The sequence below is a fragment of the Oncorhynchus tshawytscha genome, linkage group LG28 (genome assembly GCF_018296145.1).
Source record: "Oncorhynchus tshawytscha isolate Ot180627B linkage group LG28, Otsh_v2.0, whole genome shotgun sequence".
NCBI lineage: Eukaryota > Metazoa > Chordata > Actinopteri > Salmoniformes > Salmonidae > Oncorhynchus > Oncorhynchus tshawytscha.
Window position 1 is genome coordinate 6,677,090 of NC_056456.1, and position 16,765 is coordinate 6,693,854.

General features: G+C 43.6%; 1 protein-coding gene across 1 annotated transcript in view; it reads left to right on the top strand.

Annotated features, from left to right (window-relative positions):
- The window catches only part of LOC112227311 (kin of IRRE-like protein 1), a 47,363-nt gene that overhangs the window by 3,313 nt on the left and 27,285 nt on the right, over window positions 1-16,765 (top strand). Inside the window, exons 3-6 of the mRNA XM_024392212.1 lie at window positions 7,522-7,671; window positions 9,250-9,407; window positions 15,141-15,291; window positions 15,415-15,520. Of these exons, the coding sequence (XP_024247980.1) occupies window positions 7,522-7,671; window positions 9,250-9,407; window positions 15,141-15,291; window positions 15,415-15,520 (565 nt within the window). The remainder of the gene's footprint in view (window positions 1-7,521; window positions 7,672-9,249; window positions 9,408-15,140; window positions 15,292-15,414; window positions 15,521-16,765) is intronic.

Consider the following 16,765-nt stretch of genomic DNA (forward strand, 5'->3'; position numbering starts at 1 on the left):
TGCGTCTTTCAGCTGGGCCTAGGTACCGTAAGCTGTGGGTGTATGTACACTGTATGCATACTGTATGTGTATGCGACTCTGTCTGACACTGTCTGTGTGTGTGTTGTGTGTGTACATGTATCTATCTGTGTGTATGTGTGTGTACGTCTATCCGACTTTCTGTCTCCCTCTGTGTCTGAGCGGGTGTGCTGTGGGTACGTCTCTCTCTCTCTCACTCTCTCTGTCTGTCTTTCTCTCTCTCTCACTCTCTCTCTCTGTCTGTCTGACTTTCTCTCTCTCTCTCTCTCTCTGTGTCTGTCTGTCCGTCTGTCCGTCTGTCCGTCTGTCTGTCTGTCTGTCTGTCTGTCTGTCTGTCTGTCTGTCTGTCTGTCTGTCTGTCTGTCTGTCTGTCTGTCTGTCTGTCTGTCTGTCTGTCTGTCTGTCTGTCTGTCTGTCTGCCCGCCCTCAGTCTGTGTCTCTCTCTCTCTCTCACTCACTCACTCACTCACTCACTCACTCACTCACTCACTCACTCACTCACTCACCACTCACTCACTCACTCACTCACTCACTCACTCACTCACTCACTCACTCACTCTCTGTCTGTCTTTGTCTCTCTCTTCCAGCCTGTCCTAGTTACTGTGTGATGCGGCTACATGTCACTCTCTTTCTCTCTCTTCCAGCTGGTCCTAGGTACTGTGTGATCCGGGTACATGTCTCTCTCTTTCTCTCTCTTCCAGCTGGTCCTAGGTACTGTGTGATCCAGGTACATGTCTCTCTCTTTCTCTCTCTTCCAGCTGGTCCTAGGTAAATCAAATCAAATCAAATTTATTTATATAGCCCTTCGTACATCAGCTGATATCTCAAAGTGCTGTACAGAAACCCAGTCTAAAACCCTAAACAGCAAGCAATGCAGGTGTAGAAGCAAGGTGGCTAGGAAAAACTCCCTAGAAAGGCCTAAACCTAGGAAGAAACCTAGAGAGGAACCAGGCTATGTGGGGTGGCCAGTCCTCTTCTGGCTGTGCTGAGTGGAGATTATAACAGAACATGGCCAAGATGTTCAAATGTTCATAAATGACCAGCATGGTCGAATAATAATAAGGCAGAACAGTTGAAACTGGAGCAGCAGCACGGTCAGGTGGACTGGGGACAGCAAGGAGTCATCATGTCAGGTAGTCCTGGGGCCTGGTCCTAGGGCTCAGGTCCTCTGAGAGAGAGAAAGAAAGAGAGAATTAGAGAGAGCATATGTGGGGTGGCCAGTCCTCTTCTGGCTGTGCCGGGTGGAGATTATAACAGAACATGGCCAAGATGTTCAAATGTTCATAAATGACCAGCATGGTCGAATAATAATAAGGCAGAACAGTTGAAACTGGAGCAGCATTATGGCCAGGTGGACTGGGGACAGCAAGGAGTCATCATGTCAGGTAGTCCTGGGGCATGGTCCTAGGGCTCAGGTCCTCCGAGAGAGAGAAAGAAAGAGAGAAGGAGAGAATTAGAGAACACACACTTAGATTCACACAGGACACCGAATAGGACAGGAGAACTCCAGATATAACAAACTGACCCCAGCCCCCCGACACATAAACTACTGCAGCATAAATACTGGAGGCTGAGGCAGGAGGGGTCAGGAGACACTGTGGCCCCATCCGAGGACACCCCCGGACAGGGCCAAACAGGAAGGATATAACCCCACCCACTTTGCCAAAACACAGCCCCCACACCACTAGAGGGATATCTTCAACCACCAACTTACCATCCTGAGACAAGGCTGAGTATAGCCCACAAAGATCTCCGCCATGGCACAACCCAAGGGGGGGCGCCAACCCAGACAGGATGACCACATCAGTGAATCAACCCACTCAGGTGTCGCACCCCTTCCAGGGACGGCATGAGAGAGCCCCAGTAAAGCCAGTGACTCAGCCCCTGTAATAGGGTTAGAGGCAGAGAATCCCAGTGGAAAGAGGGGAACCGGCCAGGCAGAGACAGCAAGGGCGGTTCGTTGCTCCAGAGCCTTTCCGTTCACCTTCCCACTCCTGGGCCAGACTACACTCAATCATATGACCCACTGAAGAGATGAGTCTTCAGTAAAGACTTAAAGGTTGAGACCGAGTTTGCGTCTCTGACATGGGTAGGCAGACCGTTCCATAAAAATGGAGCTCTATAGGAGAAAGCCCTGCCTCCAGCTGTTTGCTTAGAAATTCTAGGGACAATTAGGAGGCCTGCGTCTTGTGACCGTAGCGTACGTGTAGGTATGTACGGCAGGACCAAATCAGAGAGATAGGTAGGAGCAAGCCCATGTAATGCTTTGTAGGTTAGCAGTAAAACCTTGAAATCAGCCCTTGCTTTGACAGGAAGCCAGTGTAGAGAGGCTAGCACTGGAGTAATATGATCACATTTTTTGGTTCTAGTCAGGATTCTAGCAGCCGTATTTAGCACTGACTGAAGTTTATTTAGTGCTTTATCCGGGTAGCCGGAAAGTAGAGCATTGCAGTAGTCTAACCTAGAAGTGACAAAAGCATGGATTAATTTTTCTGCATCATTTTTGGACAGAAAGATTCTGATTTTTGCAATGTTACGTAGATGGAAAAAAGCTGTCCTTGAAATGGTCTTGATATGTTCTTCCAAAGAGAGATCAGGGTCCAGAGTAATACCGAGGTCCTTCACAGTTTTATTTAAGACGACTGTACAACCATTAAGATTAATTGTCAGATTCAACAGAAGATCTCTTTGTTTCTTGGGACCTAGAACAAGCATCTCTGTTTGTCCGAGTTTAAAAGTAGAAAGTTTGCAGCCATCCACTTCCTTATGTCTGAAACACATGCTTCTTGCAAGGGCAATTTTGGGGCTTCACCATGTTTCATTGAAACGTACAGCTGTGTGTCATCCGCATAGCAGTGAAAGTTAACATTATGTTTTTGAATAACATCCCCAAGAGGTAAAATCTATAGTGAAAACAATAGTGGTCCTAAAACGGAACCTTGAGGAACACTGAAATTTACAGTTGATTTGTCAGAGGACAAACCATTCACAGAGACAAACTGATATCTTTCCGACAGATAAGATCTAAACCAGGCCAGAACCTGTCCGTGTAGACCAATTTGGGTTTCCAATCTCTCCAAAAGAATGTGGTGATCGATGGTATCAAAAGCAGCACTAAGGTCTAGGAGCACGAGGACAGATGCAGAGCCTCGGTCCGATGCCATTAAAATGTAATTTACCACCTTCACAAGTGCCGTCTCAGTGCTATGATGGGGTCTAAAACCAGACTGAAGCATTTCGTATACATTGTTTGTCTTCAGGAAGGCAGTGAGTTTCTGCGCAACAGCCTTTTCTAAATTTTTTGAGAGGAATGGAAGATTCGATATAGGCCGATAGTTTTTTATATTTTCTGGGTCAAGGTTGGGCTTTTTCAAGAGAGGCTTTATTACTGCCACTTTTAGTGAGTTTGGTACACATCCGGTGGATAGAGAGCCTTTTATTATGTTCAACATAGGAGGGCCAAGCACAGGAAGCAGCTCTTTCAGTAGTTTAGTTGGAATAGGGTCCAGTATGCAGCTTGAAGGTTTAGAGGCCATGATTATTTTCATCATTGTGTCAAGAGATATAGTACTAAAACACTTGAGCGTCTCTCTTGATCCTAGGTCCTGGCAGAGTTGTGCAGACTCCGGACAACTGAGCTTTGGAGTCTTTGCTTTCTAATAATCATAATCTTTTCCTCAAAGAAGTTCATGAATTTATCACTGCTAAAGTGAAAGCCATCCTCTCTTGGGGAATGCTGCTTTTTAGTTAGCTTTGCGACAGTATCAAAAAGGAATTTCGGATTGTTCTTATTTTCCTCAATTAAGTTAGAAAAATAGGATGATCGAGCAGCAGTAAGGGCTCTTCGGTATTGCACGGTACTGTCTTTCCAAGCTAGTCGGAAGACTTCCAGTTTGGTGTGGCGCCATTTCCGTTCCAATTTTCTGGAAGCTTGCTTCAGAGCTCGGGTATTTTCTGTGTACCAGGGAGCTAGTTTCTTATGAGAAATGTTTTTAGTTTTTAGGGGTGCAACTGCATCTAGGATATTGCGCAAGGTTAAATTGAGTTCCTCAGTTAGGTGGTTAACTGATTTTTGTCCTCTGGCGTCCTTGGGTAGACAGAGGGAATCTGGAAGGACATCAAGGAATCTTTGTGTTGTCTGTGAATTTATAGCACGACTTTTGATGTTCCTTGGTTGGGGTCTGAGCAGATTATTTGTTGCAATTGCAAACGTAATAAAATGGTTGTCCGATAGTCCAGGATTATGAGGAAAAATATTAAGATCCACAACATTTATTCCATGGGACAAAACTAGGTCCAGCGTATGACTGTGACAGTGAGTGGGTCCAGAGACATGTTGGACAAAACCCACTGAGTCGATGATGGCTCCGAAAGCCTTTTGGAGTGGGTCTGTGGACTTTTCCATGTGAATATTAAAGTCACCAAAGATTAGAATATTATCTGCTATGACTACAAGGTCCGATAGGAATTCAGGGAACTCAGTGAGGAACGCTGTATATGGCCCAGAAGGCCTGTAAACAGTAGCTATAAAGTGATTGAGTAGGCTGCATAGATTTCATGACTAGAAGCTCAAAAGACGAAAACGAAATTTGCTATCGTAAATGTTAGCAACACCTCCGCCTTTGTGGGATGCACGGGGGATATGGTCACTAGTGTAGCCAGGAGGTGAGGCCTCATTTAACACAGTAAATTCATCAGGCTTAAGCCATGTTTCAGTCAGGCCAATCACATCAAGATTATGATCAGTGATTAGTTCATTGACTATAATTGCCTTTGAAGTAAGGGATCTAACATTAAGTAGCCCTATTTTGAGATGTGAGGTATCATGATCTCTTTCAATAATGACAGGAATGGAGGTGGTCTTTATCCTAGTGAGATTGCTAAGGCGAACACCGCCATGTTTAGTTTTGCCCAACCTAGGTCGAGGCACAGACACGGTCTCAATGGTGATAGCTGAGCTGACTACACTGACTGTGCTAGTGGCAGACTCCACTATGCTGGCAGGCTGGCTAACAGCCTGCTGCCTGGCCTGCACCCTATTTCATTGTGTGATCCAGGTACATGTCTCTCTCTTTCTCTCTCTTCCAGCTGGTCCTAGGTACTGTGTGATCCAGGTACATGTCTCTCTCTTTCTCTCTCTTCCAGCTGGTCCTAGGTACTGTGTGATCCAGGTACATGTCTCTCTCTTTCTTCCAGCTGGTCCTCTTCCAGGTACATGTCTCTCTCTTTCTCTCTCTTCCAGCTGGTCCAGGTACTCCAGGTACATGTCTCTCTCTTTCTCTCTCTTCCAGCTGGTCCTAGGTACTGTGTGATCCAGGTACATGTCTCTCTCTTTCTCTCTCTTCCAGCTGGTCCTAGGTACTGTGTGATCCAGGTACATGTCTCTCTCTTTCTCTCTCTTCCAGCTGGTCCTAGGTACTGTGTGCGGAAAGTATTCAGAAGCCCTTGACCTTTTCCACATTTTGTTACGTTACAGCCTTATTCTAAAATGTATAAAAAAATAAAATACAAACTCAGCAATCTACACACAATACCCCATAACGACAAAGCGAAAAGAGGCTTTTCAAATTTTTTGCTAATGTATAAAATAAATAAAATACAGAAGTATCTTATTTACATGCATTTTCAGACCCTTTGCTATGAGACTAGAAATTGAGCTCAGTTGCATCCTGTTTCCATTGATCATCCTTGAGATGTTTCTACAACTTGATTGGAGTCCGCCTGTGGTAAATTCAATTCAATTCGACATGATTTGGAAAGGCACAGACCTGTCTATATAAGGTCCCATAGTTGGCACTGCATGCTGACACTGCAAAAACCAAGCCATGATGTCGAAGGAATTGTCCGTAGAGCTCCGAAACAGGATTGTGCAGAGGCACAGATTTGGGGAAGGGTACAAAACATTTCTGCAGCATTGAAGGTCCCCCAAGAACACCGTGGCCTCCATCATTCTTAAATGGAAGACGTTTGGACCCACCAAGACTCTTCCTAGAGCTGCCCGGCCAAACTGAGGCATCGGGTGACAAAGGCCTTGGTCAGGGAGGTGACCAAGAACCCCATGCTTACTCTGACAGCTCTAGAGTTACTCTGTGGAGATGGGAGAACCTTCCAGAAGGACAACCATCTCTGCAGCACTCCACCAATCAGGCCTTTATGGTAGAGTGGAAAGACAGAAGCTACTCCTCAGTAAAAGCCATATGCCAGCCCACTTGGAGTTTGCCAAAAGAGCCCCTAAAGACTCTCAGACCAAGAGAAACAAGATTCTCTGGTCTGATGAAAAAAAAGATTGAACTCTTTTTGCCAAGCGTCATGTCTGGAGGAAACCTAGGATGAACAGAGCAAAGTACAGAGAGCAAAGTACAGAGAGATCCTTTATGAAAACCTGCTCCAGAGCACTCAGGACCTCAGACTGGGACAAAGGTTCATCTTGCAACAGGACAGCAACCCTAAGCACACAGCCAAGACAACGCAGGACTGGCTTCGGGACAAGTCTCTGATTGTCCTTGAGTGGCTCAGCCAGAGCCCGCACAGCTCTAAGCAAGTTAAAGCTTCCAAAGTTGTGGCAAAATGGCTTAAGGACAACAAAGTTAAGGTATTGGAGTGGCCATCACAAAGCCCTGACCTCAATCCTATAGAATATTTGTGGGCAGAACTGAAAAGGCGTGTGCGAGCAAGGAGGCCTACAAACCTGACTCAGTTACACCAGCTCTGTAAGGACGAGTGGGCCAAAATTCACCCAACTTATTGTGGGATGCTTGTGGAAGGCTACCCAAAAACGTTTTACCAAAGTTAAACAATTTAAAGGCAATGCTACCAAATACTAAGTGAGTGTATGTAAACTTCTGACCCACTGGGAATGTGATGAAAGAAATAAAAGCTGAAATAAATCATTCTCTCTACTATTATTCTGACATTTCACATTCTTAAAATAAAGTGGTGATCCTAACTGGCCTAAAACAGAGAATTTTTACTAGGATTAAATGTTTGGAATTGTGAAAAACTGAGTTTAAATGTACTTGGCTCATGTGTATGTAAACTTCCGACTTCAACTGTATATGATAGTAACAACTTTGTTGTCTTTCTGATACAATGTAACTCGCGGTCAATCTAAAAGGATGGGCTTATTTCATGCAAAGTGAGGGCTGCTCTTGGGGCCATCTGCCTTGGGGCCAATGTGGAACTCATCGGCCCAATTAGGGCAGCCTACGTGGGGCCAATATTTTAGTCCGCATTGGGCCTACATCGTGCCAATGTGAGCATGTTTGTTGTAAAAAGATGGGCTTATTTCAGGCAAAGTGAGGGCTGCCATCACCAGATATGGGCTTGCCACACTGGGCCACACTGGGCAAATGCCTTGGGGTTCAATGGGGAGCCGATGAGCAAAGGCATGTCCGCCCAATGTGGGAAGCCTATGTGAGGCCAATATTTTAGCCCGCATTGGGCTCACATCATGCCATTGTGGACATGTTTGCTGGGATGTGTCTGACTCTCTCTCTCGCTCAGCCTGGCCCAGGTACCGTGTGCTGCGGGTGATAGACGTGGGCCAGTATAACCTGGAGATCTCTGCAGCAGAGCTGACCGATGACTCCCTGTATGAGTGCCAGGCCACAGAGGCTGCCCTACGCTCCCGGAGAGCTAAACTCACCGTCCTCAGTGAGTATCTATCTGTCTGTCAGGAATGTGTGTGTCCAGTGCAGTGTGGACTGTATACGCAGATTGTGTGTGTGTCCAGTGCAGTGTGGACTGTATAAGCAGATTGTGTGTGTGTCCAGAGCAGTGTGTGACTGTGTGTGTGTTCAGCAGAGTACGTGATCGGAGCTGGAGCGGAGCTTATCCAATTTGACTGGAGCATAGAGCGATATTGGACAAGTCAGCCTTCTCACCCGCTCCAATTTCGCTCCAGTAGCCCTCACTTCACGAGCTCAGGGCATGCCCAGCCCAGCATGCATTTGTTGTCTACTTTCTTTAGCTACTGTTATGGAGTTTGCTAAATATTTTCATAAAGAAACTGATATAAAACACAGGTGCAAAATCAAGGTGACTTACAAATATGAGGACCAAGAGCAAGAGAGGGAGTGTGGTGATGTAATGTTTCATAACTAAAGAATCATTGTGGAATCTGAAAAGACACGTATCCCAAAAGCATGATGGTGTAACCTACTTATTATGTGCACATGCTAAAAGAAAGGAACGAGGTGGGTGGCTAATTAAGTGTGTCATTGTAGCAAAGTATTTATAAACTAAAAATCTGATCTCTTAAAGTGTTCATTCATTTTTGTTATATTATCCATACAATAGGCCATAATAGATTTTGGCCCAGTAGGACTGGCATATTGCAACTTTCAAGCATTCCTTTTGATTGGGTTATTTTACCTAAAAACCATTAGACCTACCTATAGAAAAATTTAAAAAACAACTCTGCATCTCTGCCCAGCCTGGCACGAGTGGCCAAAAGGATGTTTAGCATCCCCCGTTGCTCTGCAAGTGTGGAGAGGATATTCTCTGCTGCTGGTTGGCTCTCCAGTCACCATCGCATGAGCCTGAAGCCACAGACTCTGGGCAAACTGGTGTTTCTAAAAATGAATCAAAGGCACTGTAGACAAAGCCAAATAAGGCATTTACATTTTTTTTCTCATTTGAAGTAAGTCAGAGCCTATATGAGCAATTTATAGACTAGAATGATTTAATACAACAACATGTTGTATACATGCTGAGCACTTCATGTCCCTGACTCCCTACCAGCCTAGTGTGTCACATTCGCAAATAGTTATTTCTTTGTAGGCTATAGCCTTGAAATAATAGAAATAATATAGCCTAAATCATTCATTTTTAACTCCCTGTCTGGCTCCTGACCTATTTAGAGTGTTTATATGCTGTTTAATATGACATGTAGCCAACTTGAAATGATGTGCTATTCTTACATTGACCTTTTCATGTTGATTCAAACCATATGGTTTGGTTTCAATACTTCAAAACAACATGGTAGGTCCAGGTAGTCACAACAATAGATGGGTGTTGGTTCAATGGTGATTTGAATGAATGGAGCCAATTTGGGGCAGCAGTTTCTTTTTTCTTTGAGCGCGGAACGGTTTTTAGCGAAGCGGTTGGAAAGGATGTGAATTCACGACTGCTCAACTCCGCTCACATACTCTGGTATAAAGAGTGTGTGTGTCCAGTGCAGTGTGCATATGCAGTGTGTTTGTCTAGTACACTGCGTGTGTTGTCCTACAGTCCCTCCCGATGACCCAGTGATCGAGGGCTTTCCAGAGATCCTGCTGAGAGCCAATGTCTCCTATAACCTGAGCTGTGTGTCCCGCGGGGCCAAGCCACTGGGCATCATCGAGTGGAAACGGGACGGGGTGGCCCTGGAGGGAGCCTTCAGCACCACCGTGAGTTACATACAGACACAGTGGCATGTACACCGATGCATGTTGACATATTGTATCACTAAATACACCTTTAGTTGGCTCCACCCTGTCCTCCTCTTTCTTTCTTTTAAAATAGTTGTTTTTGTTTCTCTCTCTCTTGTTCTGACCTTTATTTTCCTTTGTTTTGTCTTTATTTAGTATGGTCAGGGCATGAGTTGGGGTGGGCAGTCTATGTTTTGCATGTTTAGGTTTCTGTTTCGGCCTAGTTTGGTTCTCAATCAGAGGCAGGTGACATTAGTTGTCTCTGATTGAGAATCATACTTAGGTAGCCTGGGTTTCACTGTTGGGTTGTGGGTGTTTGTTTCCGTGTCTGTGTTTGTCACCACACGGGACTGTTTCGGTTTGGTTTTCGTTCATGGTCACATTTATTGTTTTGTAGTTCTTAGTGTTCAGTTTATGTTTTATAATAAACAATATGGACACTTACCACGCTGCGTTTTGGTCCAATCCCTGCTACACCTCCTCTTCAGACGAAGAGGAGGAAATCTGCCTTTTCTCTCTCTCTCTCTCTCTCTCTCTCTCTCTCTCTCTCTCTCTCTCTCTCTCTCTCTCTCTCTCTCTCTCTCTCTCTCTCTCTCTCTCTCTCTCTCTCTCTTCCCCCCCCTCCCTCACTCTCAATTCAATTTCAATTTAAGGGCTTTATTGGCATGGGAAACATATGCTAACATTGCCAAAGCAAGTGAAGTAGATAATAAACAAAAGTGACATAAACAATATGAATTTATATTAGACATTACACTAACAAAAGTTCCAAAAGAATAAAGACATTTCAAATGTCATATTATGTCCATGTACAGTATTGTAATGATGTGCAAATAGTTCAAGTACAAAAGAGAAAATAAATAAACATAGATATGGGTTGTATTTACAATTTTTAAAATTTATTTGTATATTTCACCTTTATTTAACCAGGTAGACCAGTTGAAAACAAGTTCTCATTTACAACTGCGACCTGGCTAAGATAAAGCAAAGCAGTGCGACACAAACAACAACACAGAGTTACACATGGAATAAACAAACGTACAGTCAATAACACAATAGAAAAAGTCTATATACAGTGTGTGCAAATGGCGTGTGGAGGTAAGGCAATAAATATACCATAGTAGTGAAGTAATTACAATTTAGCAAATTAACAGTGGAGTGATAGATGTGCAGATGATGATGTGCAAGTAGAAATACTGGTGTGCAAAAGAGCAAAAAAGTAAATAAAAACAATATGGGGATGAAGTAGGTAGATTGGATGGGCTATTTACAAATGGGCTGTAATACAGTTGCAGCAATCGTGTAAACTGCTCAGACAGCTGATGCTTAAAGTTAGTGTGGGAGATAAAGGCGGCCTGAAGGAGGTGTTGGCTTTAGGGATGACTAGTGGGATATACCTGCTGGAGCGCGTGCTACGGGTGGATGTTGTTATGGTGACCAGTGAGCTGAGATAAGGCAGGGCTTTACCTAGCAAAGACATATAGATGACCTGGAGCTAGTGGGTCTGGCGACGAATATGTAGTGAGTGCCAGCCGACGAGAGCATACAGGTTGCGGTGGTGGGTGGTATATGGGGCTTTGGTGACATTGGCACTGCGATAGACTTCATACAGTTTTCAGAGTAGAGTGTTGGAGGCAATTTTGTAAATGACATCGCCGAAGTTGAGGATCGGTAGGATAGTCAGTTTTACGAGGGTGTTTGGCAGCATGAGTGAAGGAGGGTTTGTTGCAAAATAGGAAGCCGATTCTAGATTTACTTTTGGATTGGAGATGTTTAATATGAGTCTGTTTGTTCTTCAGTGGTTGCCCTTTTCTTGTGGCAACAGGTCACACATCTTGCTGCTGTGATTGCACAGCAATATTTCACCCAATAGATATGGGAGTTCATCAAAATTGGATTTGTTTTCGAATTCTTTGTGGGTCTGTGTAATATGTGTCTCTATGGTCACACATTTGGAAGGAGGTTAGGAAGTGCAGCTAGGTTTCCTCCTCATTTTGTGGGCAGTGTGCACATAGCCTGTCTTCTTTTGAGAGCCAGGTCTGCCTACGGCGGCCTTTCTCAATAGCAAGGCAATACTCACTGAATACATATATCTTTCTTTAATTTTTGGTCAGTCACAGTGGTTAGGTATTCTGCCATAGTGTATTCTCCGTTAGGGCCAAATAGCATTCCAGGTTGCTCAGTTTTTTTGTTGATTCTTTCCAATGTGTCTTTTTGTTTTCTCATGATTTGGTTGGGTCTAATTGTGTTGCTGTCCTGGAGCTCTGTGTGGTCTGTGTGTTGTTTGTGAACAGAGCCCCAGGACCATCAACTACAGGTTCATCTCTCTGTAGGTGATGGCTTTGTTATGGAAGGTTTGGGAATCGCTTCCTTTTAGGTGGTTGTAGAATTTAAAGCTATTTTCTGGTGGGTGTCGGCCTAATTAGTGGGTGTCGGCCTAATTCTGCTCTGCATGCATTATTTGTTGTTTTACGTTGTACATGGAGGATGTTATTGCAGAATTCTGCATGCAGAGTCTCAATTTGGTGTTTGTCCCATTTAATGACCGGTGAGCAGACCCCAGACCTCACAACCATATAGGGCAATGGGTTCTATAACTGATTCAAGTATTTTTTTGCCAGATCCTAATTGGTTTGTCGAATTTTATGTTCGTTTGATGTCATAGAAGGCCCTTCTTGCCTTGTCTCAGATCTTTCACAGCTTTGTGGAAGCTACCTGTGGCGCTGATGTTTAGGACAAGATATGTATAGTTTTAATTCAAATTTTATGTCACATGCGCCGAATACAGCAGGTGTAGACCTTAAAAGTAACACAATAAAATAACAGTAATGAGGCTATATACAGGGGGTACCGGTATCGAGTCATTGAGCGGGGTACATGTCAGTCGAGGTAAAGTGACTATGCGTGTCAATGCAAATAGTCCGGGTGGCCTTTTGATTAATTGCTCAGCAGTCTGAGTTTCTTGTGTGCTCTAGGGCAATGGCATCGAGATGGAATTTGTATTTCTGGTCCTGGCAACTGGACCCTTTTTGGAACACCATTATTTTTGTCTTACTGTGATTTACTGTCAGGGCCCAGATCTGACAGAATCTGTGCAGAAGATTTAGGTGCTGCTGTAGGCCGTCCTTGGTTGGGGACAGAAGCACCAGATCATCAGCAAACAGAAGAGATTTGACGTAAGATTCTAGTAGGGTGAGGCCGGGTGCTGCAGACTGTTCTAGAGCCCCTGCTAATTTGTTGATATATATGTTGAAGAGGGTGGGGCTTAAGATGCATCCAGGTCTCACCCCACAGCCCGGTGGAAAGAAATGTGTTTTTTTGCTCATTTTAACCACACACTTGTTGTTTGTGTACATGGATTTTATAATTGTCACGACTTCCGCCGAAGTTGGCTCCCCTGCCTGTTCGGGCGGTGCTCGGCGGTCGTCGTCACCGTCCTACTAGCCACTACCAATCCCTTTTTCGTTTGTCTGTTGGTTTTGTCTTATTAGTTTCACCTGTGTGTATTTTAGTTTAATTAGCCTCCTTATATTTAGTAGGTTGTCCCGCCCTTGTTTTGTGCGGGATTGTTTTTGTATTCCTGTTATTTGGTGGTGTTTATGAGTTTTATTCTCCAGACTATTCTGGTCCTGCTTTGGATTATTCACCCTGTGTGTTGGGTTGACCATTGTTTTGTGCGCCGGAGAATAAACTGTCTAATAATTGAAACCTGCTCTCTGCGCCTGATTCCACCCACCTTAGTAACTCGTGACAATAATGTTGTATGTTTTTCCCCCAACACCGCTTTCCATCAATTTGTATAGCAAATCCTTATGCCAAATTGAGTCAAAACCTTTGTTGAAATCAACAAATCATGAGAATACTTTGCCTTTGTTTTGGTTTGTTTGTTTGTCAATTAGGGTATACAGGGTGAATACGTGGTCTGTCATAAGGTAATTTGATAAAAAGACTATTTGACATTTGCTCAGCACATTGTTTTACTGAGGAAATGTGCGAGTCTGCTGTTAATGATAATGCAGAGGATGTTCCCAAGGTTGCTGTTGACGCATATCCCATGGTAGTTATTGGGGTACAATTTGTCTCCACTGTTGTTGATTGGGGTGATCAGTCCTTGGTTCCAAATATTAGCTAAGGATCGTGTTAAAGAGTTTAAGTATAGCCAATTGGAATTTGTGGTCTTTATATTTTATCAATTCATTTAGGATACCATCAACAAAACAGGCATGTATTTTGTCCTGTAGTTCATTCCATGTAATTTAGAGAATCCAGTGGGTTCTGGTCATCTTTAACAGTGGATTCTAACATTTTTATTTATCATGTATATGTTTTTGCTGTTTGTTATAGAGCCAACCAGATTGGAGAAGTGGTTTATCCATACATCTCTATTTTGGATAAATTAACTCTTCGTGTTGTTGTTTGTTTTGTGTGTTACAATTTTCCCAGAAGTGGTTAGATTCTATTGATTCTTCAGTTATATTGAGCTGATTTTTGATGTGCTATTCCTTCTTTTCCGTATTGTATTTCTGTATTGTTTTAGTTATTCACCATAGTGAAGGTGTAGACTCAGGTTCTCTATGTTTTTGATTGGATAGGTTTCTCAATTTCTTTCTTTGTTTTTTTTCATTCTTCATCAAACCATTTGTCATTGTTTTTCATTTTCTTAAGTTGTCTGCTTGACATGTTTTCATTTGATAGGGAAGCTGAAAGGTCAAATATACTGTTTAGGGGGGATTGTCTATAAGGATTGCATTTGTTGTTGCCTAATTGTATTTTGGTAGGTTTCTACACTACTTTCCTTCTATCTATAGCATTTCTTAGTATTGTGCAGTTCCTTTGGCTTTGATGCCTTATGAGTATTGCTCTGTTCAGGTGGACAGTGATTTTGCTATGGTCTGATAGGGGTGTTTGTGGGCTGACTGTGAACGCTCTGAGACACTCTGAGTTGTTTTATTTTATACATTATTATTTAACCTTTATTTAACTAGGCAAGACAGTTAAGAACAAAGTGTTACTTACAATGATGGCCCTACCCCAGCCAATTGTGTGCCGCCCTATGGGACTCCCAATCACGGACGGTTGTGATGCAGCCTGGAATCAAACCAGTGTCTGTAGTGACGCCTCTAGCACTGAGATGGAGTGCCTTAGAATACTGAGCCACTCGGGGTTGAGATCAAATAAATAAATATATAAAGTAATATACAGTACTACTGCCAAAGGATGAGCTGTAGGTGTACCTACCATAGGAGTCTCCTCGAAGCCTACCAATTACTAAGTACAGACGCAGCGTACGACAGAGATGCAGGAGTTGTGACCCATTCTGTAGTTTTTTTTGTCATAGTTGTTTCTAGGGGGACATATTTGGGAGGGTATACTGTCACCTAGGTGTTTGTCCCCCTGTGTGCTGAGAGTATCAGGTTCTTGTTCAGTTCTGGCATGTAGGTCACCAGACTAGTACATGTCCCTTTGCCTGGAAATGATTGATCTCCTCCTCTAGGATGGAAGCTGTCATCGTTAAAATATGTGGATTCTATTGGGAGGATATAGGTAGCGCACATGAGGACATTTTTCTGTGTTGAGATAATTTCCTTATTCATTTCTAGCCAAATGTAAAATGTTCATGTTTTGACTCTCACACTTTCTCTCTCTACCTCATCGACCACGCCCCCCTGTCCCTCCTCTCTCTCTCTCCCCTCCTCGAAACCCCCACCCCAGGAGGTTCTCCCAGACAGAAAGAGGGTGACTACAAGGAGCTTCCTGCCCATCATCCCAGAGGACAAAGACACGGGACACAACTTCACCTGTGTGGCCAGCAACAAGGCTGTCCCAATGGGAAAACGCACCACCGTCACCCTCAACGTGCACCGTAAGTGTGTTTGTATGTGTGTATGTCTGTGTGTATGTGTGAATGTGTTTCAAGAAAATTGAATCTTTCTCTCTTTCTGCAACTCCCTCCTTCCCACTCCCCCTCCCTCCCTCCATCCTGTAGACCCCCCCAAGGTGAACCTATCCATGGAGCCTCGGTCTGTCCTGGAGGGAGAGATAGTCATCTTCACCTGCCAGGCCACCGCCAACCCTCCCATCATGGGTATCCGGTCAGTAGTAGTCTGATGTGTGTGTGTGGCCACTTCCACCCCTACCACCAAATATGGCACTGTACAACGTGACTGGTCGGGAGTAGTCTACAGTACTAAGAGCAAAATAATCCTAACATGTTCACACCCTAATTGTAGTCTAACCAATACCCAAATGGAGATTCAGTGAAAATAAAAATCTGATCGATTTACCAAGACCAGTCTCCATGTTTATCTCAGAGCAGCGCGAAACGGTGCTGAAATAGTTGACAACACGCGGATAGGCTATTGCTTCAAATCCTATTATAGCAATTGTATGACTTTGGGACTTTCAGTAAGCTACAATTAGTTGCCTTCATTAGCCTACTTTATTCCAAGATTTAGGTCATGGTAACCATTCAGATCACATTAACTTCTTATGGCTGCAGGGGCAGTATTGAGTAGCTTGGATGAAAGGTGCCCAGAGTCAACGGCCTGCTTCTTAGTCCCAGTTGCTGATATATGCATATTATTATTAATAGTGGATAGAAAACAATCTGAAGTTTCTAAAACTGTTTGAATGATGTCTTCGAGTATAACAGAACTCTTATGGAAGTGGAAAATCTGAGATTGGTCGATTTTCAACCCAGCCCCTATTGAATACACAGTGTGATATGGATGAAGTTGCACTTCCTAGGGCTTCCACTAGATGTCAACTGTCTTTCGAAACTTGAATGAGGCTTCTACTGTGTTGTGGAGCTGGATGGGAGCTCTTTGAGTCAGTGGTCTGGCAGAGAGCCAGGTCCTGGTCACGCGCATTTCACATGTTAGCGACCTGCGTTCCATGGCTATAGACATAGGAATTCTCCGGTTGGAACTTTATTGAAGATTTATGATAACAACATCCCAAAGATTGATTCTATACTTAGTTTGATAAGTTTCTTCGACCTGTAATATAACTATTTGAAGTTTTCGTCCGACGTTCGGATGGACCTGCACGAGCGTTTGGATTTGTGTACTAAACGCGCTAACAAAAGTAGCTACTTGGACATAAATAATGGACATTATCGAACAAATCAAGCATTTATTGTGGAACTAGGATTCCTGGGAGTGCATTCTAATGAAGATCGTCAAAGGTAAGGGAATATTTATAATGTGGTTTCTGATTTCTGTTGACTCCAACATGGTGGATAATTTTATTTATTTTCTGAGTGCCATCTCAGATTATTGCATGGTATGCTTTTTCCGTAAAGTTTTTAAAAAATCTGACACAGCGGTTGCATTAAG